Source organism: Copadichromis virginalis, linkage group LG11, assembly GCF_057382275.1.
Source record: "Copadichromis virginalis isolate Kocher_CV1m ecotype Utaka linkage group LG11, C_Virginalis_male_GT1.1, whole genome shotgun sequence".
NCBI classification, from domain to species: Eukaryota; Metazoa; Chordata; class Actinopteri; order Cichliformes; family Cichlidae; genus Copadichromis; species Copadichromis virginalis.
Window position 1 is genome coordinate 29242083 of NC_140628.1, and position 16535 is coordinate 29258617.

The following is a 16535-nucleotide window of genomic DNA, read 5'->3' on the forward strand; positions in this document are numbered from 1 at the left end:
CCATGGTGTGTGGACCCTGGGAGCACCATCATTTCCATACACAGAGGTAAATAAAGATAACCTAAAAGACTGTAAAGATTCTTTTTAATTAAAGACACATACAGACAAATGTCAAAGTAATCAGTGTTTCTTTAATTTACAGTCTCTAAGAAAACAAAAACAAAAACAGTGACCACAACTATTTAAAATATGCAATATTCCCTAAGAAGTCAACCTTAAAATTTTAATCTGTAGGCCTATAACATACGCAAGTAAGACCAGTGCACCCACAGCAAGGTATACTTGTACTTGCATAAATGAGCCTAGAAACAAATAACATTGATATGCACAGAATAAACATTCCTGTTCTGTTTTACAAACTTGGATAGACTCTATACTAAAATTTTTAACTACTTCTCTCATTGCGTTAACAGTTGCACACAGTTAGCATCACTGCTAAAATCTGTTTGGTTAAATAAAAGCTTGCAAACATAAAAATGACAATACAATCTATAGCAGTGAAAACAAATTCTCTGTTACAATCGAAGTCAGAATCCTGCGTGGCCAAGTACAAATACCAAAATTAAAGTCTTTGCAGAAAGAAAATCACTATCAATATTATACACTAAAGTGGTATCCAAAAACAAGCTAAAGCTACTATTCGGATAGTAAAATGTTTCACAAGCTTGTTAAAAGGCTTTTAGCTAGTGCTGTAAAATGGTTGTATGCTTTATAATGACAGACTGCAGGGCACAATCTATGACCCTGTGCAGTTTGGTCCCATTGTCAGATCAGTGTTATTTCTGCCAAATTGGCTGGACTGTGGTGTTTTATGTCATCACCAACAACATACTTATTGCTGAGACATAGCTCAGAAAAACATAACATATAGTCACTGTTTGCAAATTAAATTAGATTTTAATATATTTGCAGTACAATAATTTATCTTGTTGCCTAACTGATTTGATCAAAAATGTGCAGTTCTTTTTTGTGTTAATTCAAAATTGCAAGTTATTTTCTAACCATCCTAACCAAAAAAGTGTAAATATTAATATAATGCTGCGTGAAAGAGATTTTAATTTACCAAAATAAAGCAAAAGCATAAAACTTTAAACTTGACAAGAAACTGCATTTCACTCTTAAACAGCGCTTTTACTAGTCTTGATGTAGGAAATGGTTGTGTCAAGTCTGAAGAAATGAAAACAAAGTAATATGTTTCATAGGAATATCTTAAAACATTTAATCTGCATTTATTGATCCATTGGATAAAATCACTCAGTCAGATCTTGTGAGAACACAGAAGATACGATTTTCTGCAGATTCCTTTGCTACTCAGATGTTCTCTCCATCAACTTCTGCCCTTTTATGGTCCTGTTCTGTCTCTTCTCTCTGCATGCCACCTTGCTCGTCATTGACCTGGAATTTATCGAGGCCCCATTTTGGATAGATGATATTGGGACCTCCAGTGGCTTTGCGGATAAGGAACCTCGCTCTTCCGCGAGTTAAACTTCCCCTCCCTCGACCTCGATTGTCTGTCCACTTGGATTCTGACTCTTCATCTCTGTCGTCGTGCTAAAAATGTGGGAGAATGTGAGAGACAATTGTCAAGGCTCAAATTCAACACATTAAATGCTGAAGCTGAAAAACAATTTTTTGAAAAATCTATGTTAGCCCTATGATCAGCTAAATACCATTCAAAGGAGAGAGTAGTCAGTTTATTCACTAACCAGGCTGCTAGCTGTCGCTAGGTAAAATCAGCCACAAAGAGGGTGCTACACCAGAAATCTCCCTGTGACCCTTATGGTTACTAGCAGACTATAGCAATTTCTCATAGTTGCATTGAAGACTGAACATTCGTTACTACTTGCTGAGTGTTAGTGAAAAAGAGCAATGCAAACCTGAAGAACAAGAACAACTTTCCTTTTAAGGGTCAGATGTTTCTGGATTTTTGTTGCACTTTTAACAATTTCACTACTTCTCAGCTAGCAGTCGCTTTGTGGTTTGGCAAGCAAATTACAGGTCACCGTGGCAACTTCATAATATCAAATCAAATCACTTTTTATTCTCACATCACATGTGCAGGTACACTGGTACAGCACATGCGAGTGAAATTCTTGTGTGCAAGCTTCACAAGCAACAGAGGTGTGCAAAATGCAATACAATAACATAAGAACAATGCTAAAGCTGTTTGGTAGGGCACCATGCCTTCTTTGAAAGCACCTTTACTTTCATTGAGTGACTGCATGCAACCACTCACCAACTAGCTAGAGAAGATACATTTTCTTCCCTGGTGAGTTAAGGGGTTGACGACTCTGCTCTAGGCCTGCATGATTGGGTCGTTAGCAACTGATTTCACAATGACACCAGCAACCACTTGTTAACTTGTTGGGGAATGCACATTTTTCCACAATGACCAGTGGTTGCCAGGAAGTTACTGGCAGGTCTATAACCCAGTGTAACTGAGGTATAAGTGGTTAAGCTGATGGATGGCTGAATGGACAGATTTTCACATTTTGAATTTGATGCCAACAATGTAGTAAAATCATGACAGGGACATGTTTACCACCATTTGCATCACCTCTTCTTTTAACAACCATTCTAAGCATTTGGCAGCTGCTTGATATATAATTCCAGCTGGTCAACAGTTTAGTCCTCCTTAGTCATATTCATGGCTTCATAATGCTCCACATGTCGGACGAATAGATGTGGAATGCAGCCAGGCCGCTTTAGCACCGGGACTCATTTACTGTGGAGCCATGCTGCTATTAATAAACAGAATGGTGCCTGGGTGGTACCATACATTGCTTCAAAACCTGTATGTATTGTTCAGCATTTTTTCAGACCCTCAGTTTTCACTAGATGTGCAGTTTAAATGTTTGGCAAATAATTATATGCTTCTATTGTTTACATTTAACACAGCCTCTAAATATTTTCAGAAATCAAGGTTGACAAAATAAGGAAAGAGATAAGGAATGAGAAAACCTTACCAAGTAATATTTTTTGCTCTTGGGAGTATATTCTGGGTTCCAGTCTTCACTTTTTTGGTGTACAACCATGCTTACAGGATTACTGTGTGAAATGTTACCCTGATAGTTCCCTTTGCTCCAGTTCCTTCCACGTATTCTTACTTGCTATAATTGGAGAAAAAGAAAAAAATGCTCAAAATATGCAATACATAGCGATACATAGCAAACTGTCTATGATGGGAATTTTACATTATATTGTAGATATTACAACAAATCAAGCTTTTTATTGGCCTTACAAATCCTCCATGTGGATGTCCACTTTCAGCTGAACCTGATGATTCCCTTTGGCCCAGTCGGTTTTTATTAAAGTCTCCATTTTTTGAATCAGGTTTCTCTTGGGGTAAACCTTCATCTTTGTTAGATTTGGAGGATGAGGAAGATGAGGATGAAGTGGAGCGAGAACGTTTCTTCTTCTTCTTGCTTTTCCTGCACAAGGATTATCATGCAAGCAAATTCTTTACATGCAGCTGTTTATAGTGCAAGATGATTATGTCATCATAATGGTAGATACAAGTACAGAACAATTGTGCATACTTTGATTTCTTGTGGTATTTATGGAAGTTTTCCACAGATCTCTCTCTGCTAGAATCTGGGGAATCTCCCGCATCTCTTCCCTGATCCTCGTTATAATATCTTTCATGGGTCGAATATTTTTTACGGCGTTCAATATCCAAGCGAAGGTCCATTGGGTCACCCTTGATTTTTTCCCCTCCATCCTGAGCAAAATTAAAACAGAACACAATGTCGTGGATAGACTTTGGATTAGCATGTGGAGGGCTGTCAGTCTTCTCTGAGCTAAGCGGATTTGTAAACTAAATAGTGAACTGCAGGGAAAAAGGGCAAAAACCCAGGTGACAACCAGCTGGCATGAATAAAACCAAGCTATTTTTGAGGGAATTTTGAGTGCATTTAATAGGCCAAGCCAGTAGTTTTGCATGTTTTTAGTGTTTCCTAAACATCTACTTTTCCAAATCTTATGTTTTGATGATCAAATTTTACATGACTTCCTGGTCACAAAAGTCTTCATAATTTCTTTAGATAGGTGGTTCAGCACAGTTAACATGTAGCTAGCCTTATCCATCCAATCTATTCAACAGCAATAAAATATCCAGCAACAGATTCACATATTTAAATTCCTAAACTTCAGCAACATCACATACTCGTGTTTTTCAAAACACAAAGGTTTGTTAAACTTTCAGGCCATAACAAGTTGAAATCATGTCATATCTTATCATATAGTATCATGAACCAACACCAATGGATGGCAGGAAGAAATCAGAAATCGGGTTTGGAAAACATGTGGGAAAAATGCCGAAGTGTAAACATGGATAAAACATGCAAAACCACCAGTTTGGCTCTTTCACAACAGTGACAGACAAGGCATGTGATTGTTCATGCTAATTTCAGTTTACTCAGTACTTAGTATTTCCTCTGCATGTTTGAGAGCTGACCAGATGTATCCATGCGCATCAATAAAGAAATACTATGATGGTTTACTCAGAATGTTAAGCAAGTAAACGTAAGCACAGGCACATGAAGTGCCTGCTGTTGGTTATTTCCGTTCCTTATTTTTTTAAAAGAATACTTACGAAGACGATTGCTTAGAGTCCCTTGAACAGCTTTGGCACTGAGGCTTCCATTTTTGACCTTATTTGATTCATTAGCCTTGGTCAGGCTTGTGCCCACAATACAACCCATTCACCATGTGAGGCGATATAACAAACAGCAAAGTCAAAGTGCCTTATTTTGCATTTGCTTTTCTTAGACTTGAGCATCTCCCTTCAAGGAAAGCCATGGGCTTTCAGAGAGTGCAGTCTAAAGGCATGTGGCTTTCTCACTTGTTTGAAGTTGTCTTATTCCAATATACTTCATACGTCAAAATGTTCAGTCACCTTGTAAGTGCCATCCTCTGAGCTTTTCATCGCCTCAAAAAGTTGAGGGTGTTTCTTAAAAGCACTTGGTGAAACATCGATTCGCCTGCAAGAAAGAAATCAAGATGGGATAAAAGAAATGCAAGACACGTGCCATAACAAACAAACGGTCAGCAACACTGAACTGGAAAGACAACACGAAACAGAAAAAAAGAAAACTGCTGGGAAAGTAAAACTGACCTCCACCAAGCATGAGAACAAATAAGCCAAGATAGTCTGTAGATTATCAGGGAGGAAAGGTGAGAAAAAATACCTGAAAGCTGTTAAAAGAGGAGGTGAAGCCACAGCACACTGAAGGTGAGAGGGGTCACTCAATAGGCGACTCTACCTGTGTATCTCTGGACTTTTTCTTGGCTTCATCATTTCCTTCTCTGCAGCTTGTCTTTGGTACAAGGTGAATCGCTCATTTAGAGTCATGCCAGAAGATGGAAAGTGCTGAGCTGATTTGGTAACAAAGTAAGAAGCAAAAGCTATGGTTACGTCACATTTTATTCAAGAGGCCATTGTGAATAATAATGCTGAAAATCAGTCAAGACAAAATATTTGATTGTTCTATGAATTTTGCATCATAGAGGGTATCGAGGGTAATGATTTGCAATCGCTCGATATGGTTTAGACACAGAAGACTCACCTTTGATGTGGTGAACAATGGTGACAATGTGCTGAGCAAACAGCTCAGAGGGACTTCTTTGTAACTGTGCAGCCTTTACATGCTGGAAGATGGAGCGAAATTCCTGATCCTTTTTAGAGGACTGCACAAGGTCCTGAGACAACTGTCGCTCTTCAGCTAAAAGATCTGACGAACTGAAATGATAAGTTCTTTAGTCTCTTGAATTTCTTTTGAATGAATAATGACATAACATTAAAAAAAAGAATTATTGAACCTATTGAACAAGGCTTACCTTATCAGGCTATCTCCAAGGAAATCCATTCTAACATTAAATTTTGCTTCCTGTTTTCTTGAGGACATGACAGGCGGGTCCTCTACTCTGACCTCAAACGTGTCTCTGTCAGAGTTCCTCCGCAATGGTGGTGTAGGAGATGGGATAGATAGAGATTCTGCCGTCTTCCTGGCTTTACAAATCAAGTCTGGGGACAGTTCTTTGAATTTTCCCGTTAACTCCCTTTTGGCAGCGGCAGTGGCTGCTGTTTTATCCTGCTTTCCACTGAGATAAAGCTCCTCTGCCGTGGCATCTTTGTCACTATTAGCAAACTTCTGCCATTTCGCAAAGCACTCTTCAAACTGTTCTCGGGCTGATGGAGCGACCTTGGTCTTTGGCTTATAGGACACTTCTCCATTATTCCAATTTTTTGGAAGTGATTTAAATTGAGGCTTAATGATCATCTCATCCTCTTCTTCCCCATCAGCAGACAGAAATGGTGAGGCTTTGAAAAAGCTGTTCAGAGACACTCCAGCATCATTATCCTCTTTGTATTTTCTTGATACAGAATCAGAGACAACTACAGAAGCTTTGCCATTTACTTTCTCTTGTTCCATTTCCATACAGTTTGCTTCTGCGTTCCTGGCATTTTCTGAAGCAGATTTAGCTTTAGCTTTAGCTTCCTCCCAAAACCTAAAGAAGGAAAAAGAGATAAAAAGCTCTGTCTAACTCGAAAACCTGATTGTGAGACAGCTGCAAAAATGAAAATAACAGTGAAATATAAGCATTTTTTATCAGGGAAGCACTTTAGTAATGAAAATAAAGAAGAAGAAGGATGTTGTTTTCACTTGGAAAACCTTTAGAATTCCTGTAAATGGATACAGTAGCTGAAGCTTGCAAAGTTTATAAAATGCAAATATGAAATGGTTGTGTAGTTTACCCAAAGTAAAGCTCAAATGAACCTGCTGTCCATTATTGGACTACCAAAAGTATATTAGTAATGGCTTCTGGTACATTTGCCTGATGTTGACTTTTTTTCATTGTTTATTGTCGCACCACTGTCTGCTCAGCTCTGATGCATACTCTGTTACATGTCCTGCACACACAGCCGAGCCAGGCTACTTATTTGTAATAGATTTCTAACTAATTTGTAACTATATTGCTGGAAAACCTAATCTATCCATTAATATGGAATCAAACCCAAAAATCCACAATCTGCATTATGTGAGGCTCCAAACAGAAGAACCAAACAACAATTTGTGTTTCAAGTTACTAAAAATTGTCATGAGTGTAAACATAAAACTGGTCTTACTTCCTGAATGCAATGGAGATTGCTGTTTTATCTCTATCCAGGTAGTCTTCTTTGGAGATGTCAAAGCTGGAAAGGATTTGATTTAGACCTTCATTTGAAGGTTTTTTAGCCGAGGATGAACCACACATCATCTGCCAGGTGGGGATGCCATTGGGTGTGATGCCTGTGTTTTTAGTGGGGCTAGACTGGTTAGCCGTTTGGCTGCTCTGACCAACAGTAGCAGCAGAGCCTGCCAGCGGACTGTTTTTCTTTGGACTGCTGCTGTAGTTTGTCAGGCCTTTCCAGTTCCCCTCAGTTCTCCCACCGCCAGCACCTTCTATATCATCTCCTGCCAATAACTCAACACGCTCCCCTGACTCATCCTCTCCCTCTCCTCCCTTTTGAACGTCCTTGGAAGCCAGCTGCTCATCTTTCACATCTTTTGAGGTTTGGTTAGCGAGCAGGGAGGCCGGCCTGCATTTAGGAGAGGAGGAGTGTGATGAGGCAGAAGAATGCTGCGAGTGTCTGGATAAAGGAGAACAGGATTTGTCGGACTGGTGAGATTGACCATGAGGGGAGGTCCCACAGTGTTTCTGAGAGCGTCCTTGTGAATGGTTTTGATGTTGTTTCTGTTGCCAATGCTGTTGCTGTTGTTGTTTCTGATGATTTTGTTGCTGTTTTTGAGGATGCTGCCTGAAATTCTTCCAGTTCTGATGATAGTTGTTGTTATTGTAGCCACGTCCACCTCGTTGGTAGCGTCCACGTGGGAAGTAGCCCCGTCCTCGACCCCTGAAGTTATATGGCCTACGGAAGCCGCGGTGATAGCCCCGGAAGTCCCGGTTGTTCTGGTAACCTCGCGGATATTTCTTCTCCCGGTTATAGGATGGAGAATAAGATCTTGATCTTGACCTTGACCGAGACCGAGATCTAGAGCTGTGAATGAATAAAGAAGACAACGAAAACATTACGTTTATTTCTACAGAGTTTGATATAGATACATTTTCTCAATAATGTATTGCCTCCAAAATAGAAACAGTAGATCTTATGTGAAACAACACTACCAGAAACTATAAACCACCTACAATTAACAGTTTAGAGCTGAGACAGACAGATGCTTGGTTAATATAAAAGGGAAAAAGGTGGAGCATATTTGCTTTGGCTCAATGACATACAAAACTAGGAGTACTTGGATGATTGCTTACAACTGTTTAAAAAAAAAACAACGTTTATTGCTGGTCTGAAAAATTGAAATGACATATCTATTCATAACTATTCAAATTCTAGGGAAGTTTACAGAAGAAAAACACACAGCTCCTATTATTCAGGATCATTTTGAAAATAATAACAATCCTTAATATTTTGAAACAAATGTTTTGAAAATAATCCTTAAATTCTGTGACGATGTATAACACTTGAATATATGTTATTATGATAACACATGGAGAACACAACATGTTGCGGAGCATACTGCAAGGTCAGATTAGACCACAGGGTGGCGCTGCTGCACTTCCAATAAAAAGCCTTCCACAGCGTGCTAGCCTTGACTTTTTACCAGGGCTTCAGATTATAACAGTCTGTTCTTCAGTTTTCTCAAATCAGCAATTTAATCAGAACACCATGCTTTTAAAAGTACATTTCAACACTGTGTCCACAGCTGTCCACTGTCATATTTGAGAGTATAACTGTTTCAGACTTCAAAGTAGTAGTGCAAAGTATCTACTGCTACTTGTATTTAACTGCATCTTCAGCAGCTTTTATAAAGGATGCATTTCTCACCACCACCCTCCTAAAATGTTAAGAGTATGAAGTGATTTACAAATAATTTGAAATCTAAAAAATGCTGCAGAGCAAAAGTCTAGATTAATGAATTAAAGCTGTGCCAAAGTACATGCAAACATAATACTAAACTAGATAAATGAACTTAAATTTAAAAAAAAAGAAATAAGAGAAGCATGTAACTCACCTAGTGTGCTTTCTCATTGGAATACAGAGGCAGTGCAATGAGCAGCACTGCAGAGTGCGAGCTACAAATACTGCATCTCCTCTGCCCAGCTCTGGTGGAACAGGGAGTCACATGGACCGTATAAGGGTGGGAAATCTACTACTGCCTGAATTCTTTGACTCTATGCCTGCCAGTTAAAAGGGCTTTTCAGCACGTTTGGAGAGGATTAATGACAGAATATTGTGTCACACATGGCAAATCTGTTCCACCAAATTGTTGTGGATATTATTTTCTTTCAGCTTCCTGCTATGACTTGTCAGTGAGTAAAAAATCGGCCAAGCGAGAGCTCAGACCATGTACTTCTGTAAACTGTGGCTCTAATTACTAAGTGTGTTATAGCAAGATCAGGTAATGTTGGAAAGAAAGAGTTTAAGCTTCGCACTGGCAACATTTGACAACATGTTTCCACCCAGCACACTGTCAAACCTGCACCTTTAAATGCTCTTTAACCTGACAACTGTTTCTTGTTCTAACATGCTGCCCATGTAAAACATGCAGGAAATTAACTATTTATTTGTGCGTGCGTGCGTGCGTGCGTGTGTGTGTGCGCAGAGGGTGGGCGGGGATATGCTTTTTTCTGTTTTTGTATTTACATTTTTGTTGTTTTCAAACTTGTACAAAGGTGTGCATTCACACTTTTCCAGTCCTGTTTTGCCTTCCCACAAAGCCATTTGCACACGTGCAAGGTAGCTTCAGGAAGAGTAGACCATTAAATTCCTTCCATAACTCTTATTTATGCTAATTTTAATACAAGCTGTAACACTGCCAGGAAATGAGCTAGCCTGTCATTTTATTGCCATCCGGGCGTCACTCTACCAGTAGCGGCAAAGGCATCAGACTGAAGCCTTACTGTTTCTTACGAAAGCACATCAAAGTCAGCAGAAAACCCTTCAGTCAAAGCTTCACGAAATAAAAGCACATCAACAAAATGCCTTTCAAAATACTGTGAAATGTGGTACAAAACATTCCCATATGCCACTGTGCAATATTATATTAGACTACCTTAACTAAATTCACTAACCGGGAGCTGAACTCTCAAATATTAATTTCCTGTGGATACAGAGCCTGACTCAAGAGTTTGGGTAGGACTCAAAGGCTCTAATATGCTCCACCAGCTCTGTCTATTCATGTGAAAACCAAACTCTTTAAATCCTACAGATGGCAATCAAAGATACACAAAAATACACAGTGTGTTTCCAGTCAGCCACAATAAGATTTGCTACACAAAACAGATGAAAATGGATCTCAAGAATGAGTTTTTAAATTTTACTTTAACAACACAGATCTGGCAACTAGGGTGGAACTTTAGCAATCAAGGCAAATGCATGTTATCCGCTAACAAGCTGTTGCAAACGGAAGATCGCTCGTACCTATAGCGGTGCTTCCTGGACCGAGACCTGGAGCGACTCCTGGAGCGGGAGGTGGAACGGGATCTTGACCTGGACCTCGAGCGGCTCCGAGATCTCGAGGCTGATTTTGTGGATCTGGACATCACTGCACTCAGCCTACCTCTAGCTGTGACACAAAAATGTTTTACAGTCAAGTTAGGATTGCTGAATATGTATACGGTGCGCCTGTTTAAAAAAGAATTATGACATCACCTGTTCATTTGCAGGAACAATTGGATGAACAATAAAAGAAAGGATAAACAAATTTCAGGAAAGCTGGGTCAAAAATCCCTTAAATGAAAATGTCCAACAGAGATAAACCTTCCAAAATGAGCTTCAAAAACAGTCTTAAAGAAAAAGCTGCATGAAGAAAAACAACAGCTGTGAAAAAGGAAGAGGCCAATCTGTAATAGTGTAAGGTTTAAACAGAAGGAGTTTTATTTATCTCACTCATCATTTGCATAGAGGGCTGTCTTCTATCAGTCACCTGACTAGTTTTTTTTTCAGCTAACCAAAAATATTATAAAACAATTATTCAGAAATAATAATATAATGATAATATAATATTATTATGATAAATAATAATATAATATACAGTTATTAGTATGATAGATTGTTTTTCAATTTCCTTATCACAGAAGACCTGCAGAGCAACATAAAATAACTTAAAACTGGTGACAGAAATGTTGTGTCTCAGTTGACTGTGCAGAAGAAAAAGTTGCCAGTTTTTTAATAAGGCAAAATAATCGAGAAGACAAACCACCAAATTCAGTACTATTTGTATTCCTTTGGGTGTTTGACACTAACATACCTCTAAATATACCTACATACAACATATATATATATATATATATACATATATATATATATATATATATATATATATATATATATATATATATATAGGGAGAGAGAGATATGTTGTATATGTTGACCAGACTCACTGAGTGTATGACATATGAGAATCTGAATCAGAGAGACTTTATTAATCCCAGAGGGAAATTGAGTTGTCATAGCAGCAAATATACAACAAACATCAAGCACTCATATAAAATGAGTGTAGAAACAGAGATATTCATAAATATTAAGATAAATAGATAAATATAAATATAGGTATAAATATACATATACATATAAAATATAGAAATATAGAGACATTTATATATTAAGATGTGCTAGAGATGCTGCGTACAAGGGCTTATTTTGAGGAAGTCATAAAAGCCGTGCTAACCATGTTAAATGCAAAAGCTGCTACTTGCATTTTTACACCACAGCATCGTATGTAATCAAGTGTAAATCTATTCACATAAAATGCATGGTAACACAAGCCTCGTTTAGTGGTTTTTTTTGTTTTTCCCCTTTTCATAACTTATTAAGAGCTTTCATTACTGTTACACTTGCCCCTTGCCCGATCCTTTGTTAAATATTTAACCTACACCATGCCCAGCTAAAACCAGTTGATTTCCTCTGCAGCTACATAGAAATTTGCTTGTGGTTAATGCTCTGCTGTGAATCCGACACCACAGAGATGTTCTCATTGGATGTTCTCACTACATGGTCTGCACACACCGACCTCAATGTACATTAAACTTCAAAGGATGACTCTTCTGAAATCAGGGCTATGCTTGCAAACTTCCCGAATTGCACTTTCATAGTGAGAGGAGGAGTTTAGTAAGAGTCTAGTTTATTCCCTTCCAAGGCCCACAGGGCAATATCTGTGCCATATGATCCACAGAGTACAGTAAAAGCTAGGGATCAAATAATTGATCTTTCATTATGAGAATCATCTTCAGAGATTTAGGAAGGAGGAAATTGCAAGCTACACATGGCATGGATTACAAAAGCACTGAATGCTATCACATGGTAGTCCCAGCGTGCATCCCCGCTACTATTTTGGAGAGTATCGAAATAGATCCAATCCCTCCCACCCCCACCCAACTCTTTCACGTGCTCTATGAACTTCCCACTTCCCTCATTTCTGGCAGCTTGTTTTTTGGCTTTCAGACAATAATTTCCTGAACGTCCAACCTAAATAAAGAGTTAACGCTGAGTTTAGCCTAATGTACACATTTCAGCAAAGGCAGACAGATGTGGTTCTTTGCAGCATCTGGTGGCTAAACAGTAAAATCAATTACTTTTTCATATTAGCTTTTGAATGAGTTTCAGCAGAAACTATGCACAAAAGATCTCTACAAAGCTGTGGTTACTCATTGCATTAAGACTGCATTATTAACACACCACAACCTCATTTCAGCATCACGTATGCATAAAATTAGATGTGTGACCATAACATTGTTTTTCCCTGTAGCTGGTAGAATAAGACAACGAGATCTGTTTTGATAGCGTCACCCTGAAAGTTCAATTGATAACCAGCTGCAGCTGTCTGTGCTCCACAATGTGTGGTCGACAGTCTAATCACTGAGATTGCACCCTCTTGGAAAGGCAGGAGGCAGTAGGCCTTTAATCACTAACTACTAGATTTCTGAACACCATTACTCTTACTGACACACATGCATGCAAATCCACACAAATGTTATTACCAGTATGTTTTTGTCTGCTTCCTCATCCATATCCTAATAATGAATCTATCTATTTGACATAGCCACTACATTTGTGTCAACAACTTAGATTATTTTCATTATTTGTTTGCTCATAAGCAAATTCAAGGTTAAGGTCTAACCTGAGTCTTACTGGTTTCAATCCAGAGTTTTGAAGGGGGTTTTCATAGCAAGGTTTCTGTAACAAACACAACAGGAACAGCATGCAAAACTAGAAAAGCAGGTCTGCAGTCCAACTGCTAGAGAAGCAATGATGGTGAAGCGCGTGTAGAACGATGTGCTAAATAGACGTGCTCGAAAAACATTAAAATGTCTGTTTAACACTGTCTGGTATTCATGTGGATACACACACACACAAACACACATGCTATTAAGGCTCCCCTTGGAGCAGTGAATGACAGCTGTGTAATCCTCATCAGCTGTTTATTTCATATAACAGCAAAAGTAGCTCTGATAAACAATGGTACAGCAACATGATACATAGCTCAAAGCATATGAGAAGAAACGCTCACTCATCTGCCCTATCATTAAGACTACCATGCCACAGTGGCAGCTGGAATCACATTTGCTATCTATATATGCCCCCAAGACACTCTTCTCTCTATTTCTGAAAAAGCCACAGCAACTGTCACTGGTACAGTGTTTGGTTATTGACGTGTGGCAGTCCCTCTTAGTATTCCCTCCAGGCGCTTCACAGAGCAGTTGATGGATAACAAAGTCACTGGCAGCACAATTTAAGTTTGGGATTAATAGTTGCGCTTTCTTAGGAGGTTAATATCTTAAAAAAAAAGAGAAAGACTGTTTCTCTAACAGTTGTCTGACATTTGTTTGTCATTAAGGAGCTACTGTTGCTGCTCGAAAGACAAATGAGATTTCCTGCAGCATTATTCTCTAGTAATGATCAACAACGATAGATCAGGACGCTGTTCGACTTGGCACTGAGCTTTACCACAAGCAGCTTCAGCTAGCTTTCTGCAAAGCACTAAACACACGTCACACGAGGGGGAAATTTTGTTTTAAAGTATTTTTTTCGTGCAGTTATACTGTCATGACAACAATCGGTAGTTTAGAGACTAACAAATGCCACTGAATAGCGTTTTTGGCACATATACTCCTGCCTGTAAAAAAATGGCAGACGGCAGAGTGTCACAGTGGCATCCTTACAATCACATGCTTGCAGTTGTCTGTCATCACCACAGTAATGGACCTCTCCCGCATACAAGGGGGAGCTCATCAGCAAAAGGTCCTCTCTATTTTGGTAAGTTGGGACCAGCCTGGAAAATCATGAGTTATACATTTACCTTATATTTCCAAAATACACTCAGCTGTTGTTTATGTTCTTGTGGGCTGGAATCTCCATACAAACCCAGCGGCACTGCGTTTGTTTTTGTTGTTAATTAAGTGGTAGAATGTTTTCATTTCTAATTTATTTGAGCAAAGGTTATTACAGCAATCTGTAAAAAGTAGTAGTTTCTATGCTCATTAAATACAACATAAAAGAAGCCACCACAGTGATGGCAATCACAGAGATAGAGTTCACACAATATCGAAAAGGAAACTAAATTATTTGTTATGTCATGTTATTCCCGGACAGCATATTTGGACACGGCACACCTTTGTGTTGTCAGTGTCTGTGTGTGTATGTGTGCTTTGTTTGCTAAGAAGGCTCAACCTCATAGAGGATGCCACAGTACAGCAGGATACAGGCTTGGTAGTATTTTCAAACCTTTTTTTTTTTTGCCTCTGTGGTCCATAGAAATAGATTCAAGCTGGATCTCAAACCCCAAACAGACAACTACAGATGCAGTTCTTTCTGCTATATATGACTTGGCAGGCTTGATTCCAGTTTGGAGCTGTTTACTGTAGGTGGAGGGACAGCTTAGAGAAACGTGTAATCACAAAAGTCATTCTTTCATTGGGCTAACCACCAAAGACAACAGTCAGTCATCTGGTGAAATTAAATGGCTCACTTTACTTTAAGTCCCCATTAAATCTATGGTGGTCTGAGGACGCACGTTGGGAACCTAAAAAAGGCTTCAGGGCTCTAACAGTGACAATCACTATATGCATCTTCAGATCATTTAGTGACAGGGGTGAGAGGCATATCCTCAACGAGACAGTCAATGCATTTCTGTGGCCTAGAAAACATTCATATACGCAGAAAAATTGGTCATTTAAACCAAGAGAAAGACAATACATCGTGATAAGGAATAGACTTCTGATGTTTTATTTGCTTAATTAATATTTACAGCCTTGTTTGAAATGGCGGTTTATTCGCCGAGAAGGAACTTCACTTCGCGGCAAAGAAATTCATAGTTTTTTTCTTTTTTTGTTGCGACAGATGATTCATGTGCTGCTCAACTTCCCCTTCACTTACTGTATTGTATCGTATTACACTTCACTGCCTCTGAAAATTATAATATTTCTATTACCTCTATTCGCTCTTCAAAAAACTGTTGCTAAAAAATAGGAAAGACTAAGACTTACCGGGTCGGCGTTATATTTCAGTGTTGTCGCGTCACATTCAGGAACCCTGGTAAAATATAGTAGAAATGAGTGCAGGCTTTTACTCCTTGGCGAACTCGTCTCTTCTATTGTACCCGACGGTGTGTATGTGTGTATGAGTGTGTGTGTGTGTGTGTGTGTGTCTGCGGTGTTTAGAGGGAGGGTGTGTGACAGCTCCGTGCTGCTCAGAGGTTCATATTTCCTTCCGCCTTCTCGCCACGATTTGTCAAAACACCTTCGCTACCTTGCAGTGAATGAGATTGGAGTTCTGTAGTCAGTGGGTTAGGATTAGGCTAATATGTCTGCTGTCCTTTTAATACGATCGTTTTTGTCACTAAAGCCTAATCCACGACTACAATTCACTGCGCTAAACTTGTGTTCCTACACGGAGTTGTCCCTGCTGCAGCTTCTGTCTTACACAGTGGTGCTTTGTGCAGTTTATTATAACTCCACTGTGCAGGTCTTATATTTGACCGGGGGGGCTTCATTTAGGGACTTATCACTCGTTTTGAACGCTAACCAGCTAGTTAACAGCATGAGTACTGAAATCTGTTTTCTACTGCTTGTATTTTCAAGCGAGCCTGAACAGGTAATACTATGAAGTGATGTGTGCTGCCTGTGTCTTTATCATTCCGGTACCGTATAATTCTCCGCTAATATCAGTCTGGTTTTAAAAAACTCCTTTAAAAAAAGTTGCCCTTTTCGCAGCAATAACTGATGATTTAAAAGATGGATGTGGTGGATCATAAAGTCGACCACTTGGATACATATTCCAACTTTAGCTGTCTTTTGTAGAGCGCCTCAAGTGGACACTGTAGGAATAGCAGGCTTTGGCCTTATCTTTCAGCTCTCGTGGTTGGCGCATAGTTTAAGCACTGAATGTTAGGTGCATGGCCAGTTTGACTGACAAGTGGATGCGGAAGCAGGCACCTGTAGCTAATTTTGGTCATGAAACTAGCCCTTGATTGTGGTTG

General features: G+C 39.1%; 1 protein-coding gene across 2 annotated transcripts; it reads right to left on the minus strand.

The window, feature by feature from the left end:
* Window positions 1-111: 111 nt before the first annotated feature.
* thrap3a (thyroid hormone receptor associated protein 3a) lies at window positions 112-15694 on the minus strand. Of its 2 annotated transcripts, XM_085471881.1 has the most exons (11): window positions 15544-15694; window positions 10481-10625; window positions 7130-8041; window positions 5839-6510; window positions 5568-5740; window positions 5265-5376; window positions 4898-4982; window positions 3540-3721; window positions 3242-3431; window positions 2967-3110; window positions 112-1551 (listed from the first exon to the last, which is right to left on the minus strand). In XM_085471881.1, exons 2-11 carry the CDS (start codon window positions 10600-10602, stop codon window positions 1312-1314), a joined length of 2832 nt encoding a protein of 943 aa, XP_085328007.1. In that variant the 5' UTR covers window positions 10603-10625; window positions 15544-15694; the 3' UTR covers window positions 112-1311. The 2 variants fall into 2 exon arrangements, with proteins under 2 accessions (XP_085328007.1, XP_085328008.1); XM_085471882.1 differs by lacking the exons at window positions 10481-10625; window positions 15544-15694 and adding an exon at window positions 9072-9148.
* Between the last annotated feature and the right edge of the window lie 841 nt (window positions 15695-16535).

Bases quoted from the DNA above. Each gene is read 5' to 3' on its own strand.
- thrap3a (XM_085471881.1), bottom strand. From the start codon at position 10,602: ATGTCCAGATCCACAAAATCAGCCTCGAGATCTCGGAGCCGCTCGAGG. The intron at 5,377-5,567 runs GTGAGTCTTCTG...TTACCAAATCAG, and splicing joins CATTGTTCACCACATCAAAG to CTCAGCACTTTCCATCTTCT. The intron at 3,111-3,241 runs GTAAGGCCAATA...CTCCAATTATAG, and splicing joins GACATCCACATGGAGGATTT to CAAGTAAGAATACGTGGAAG.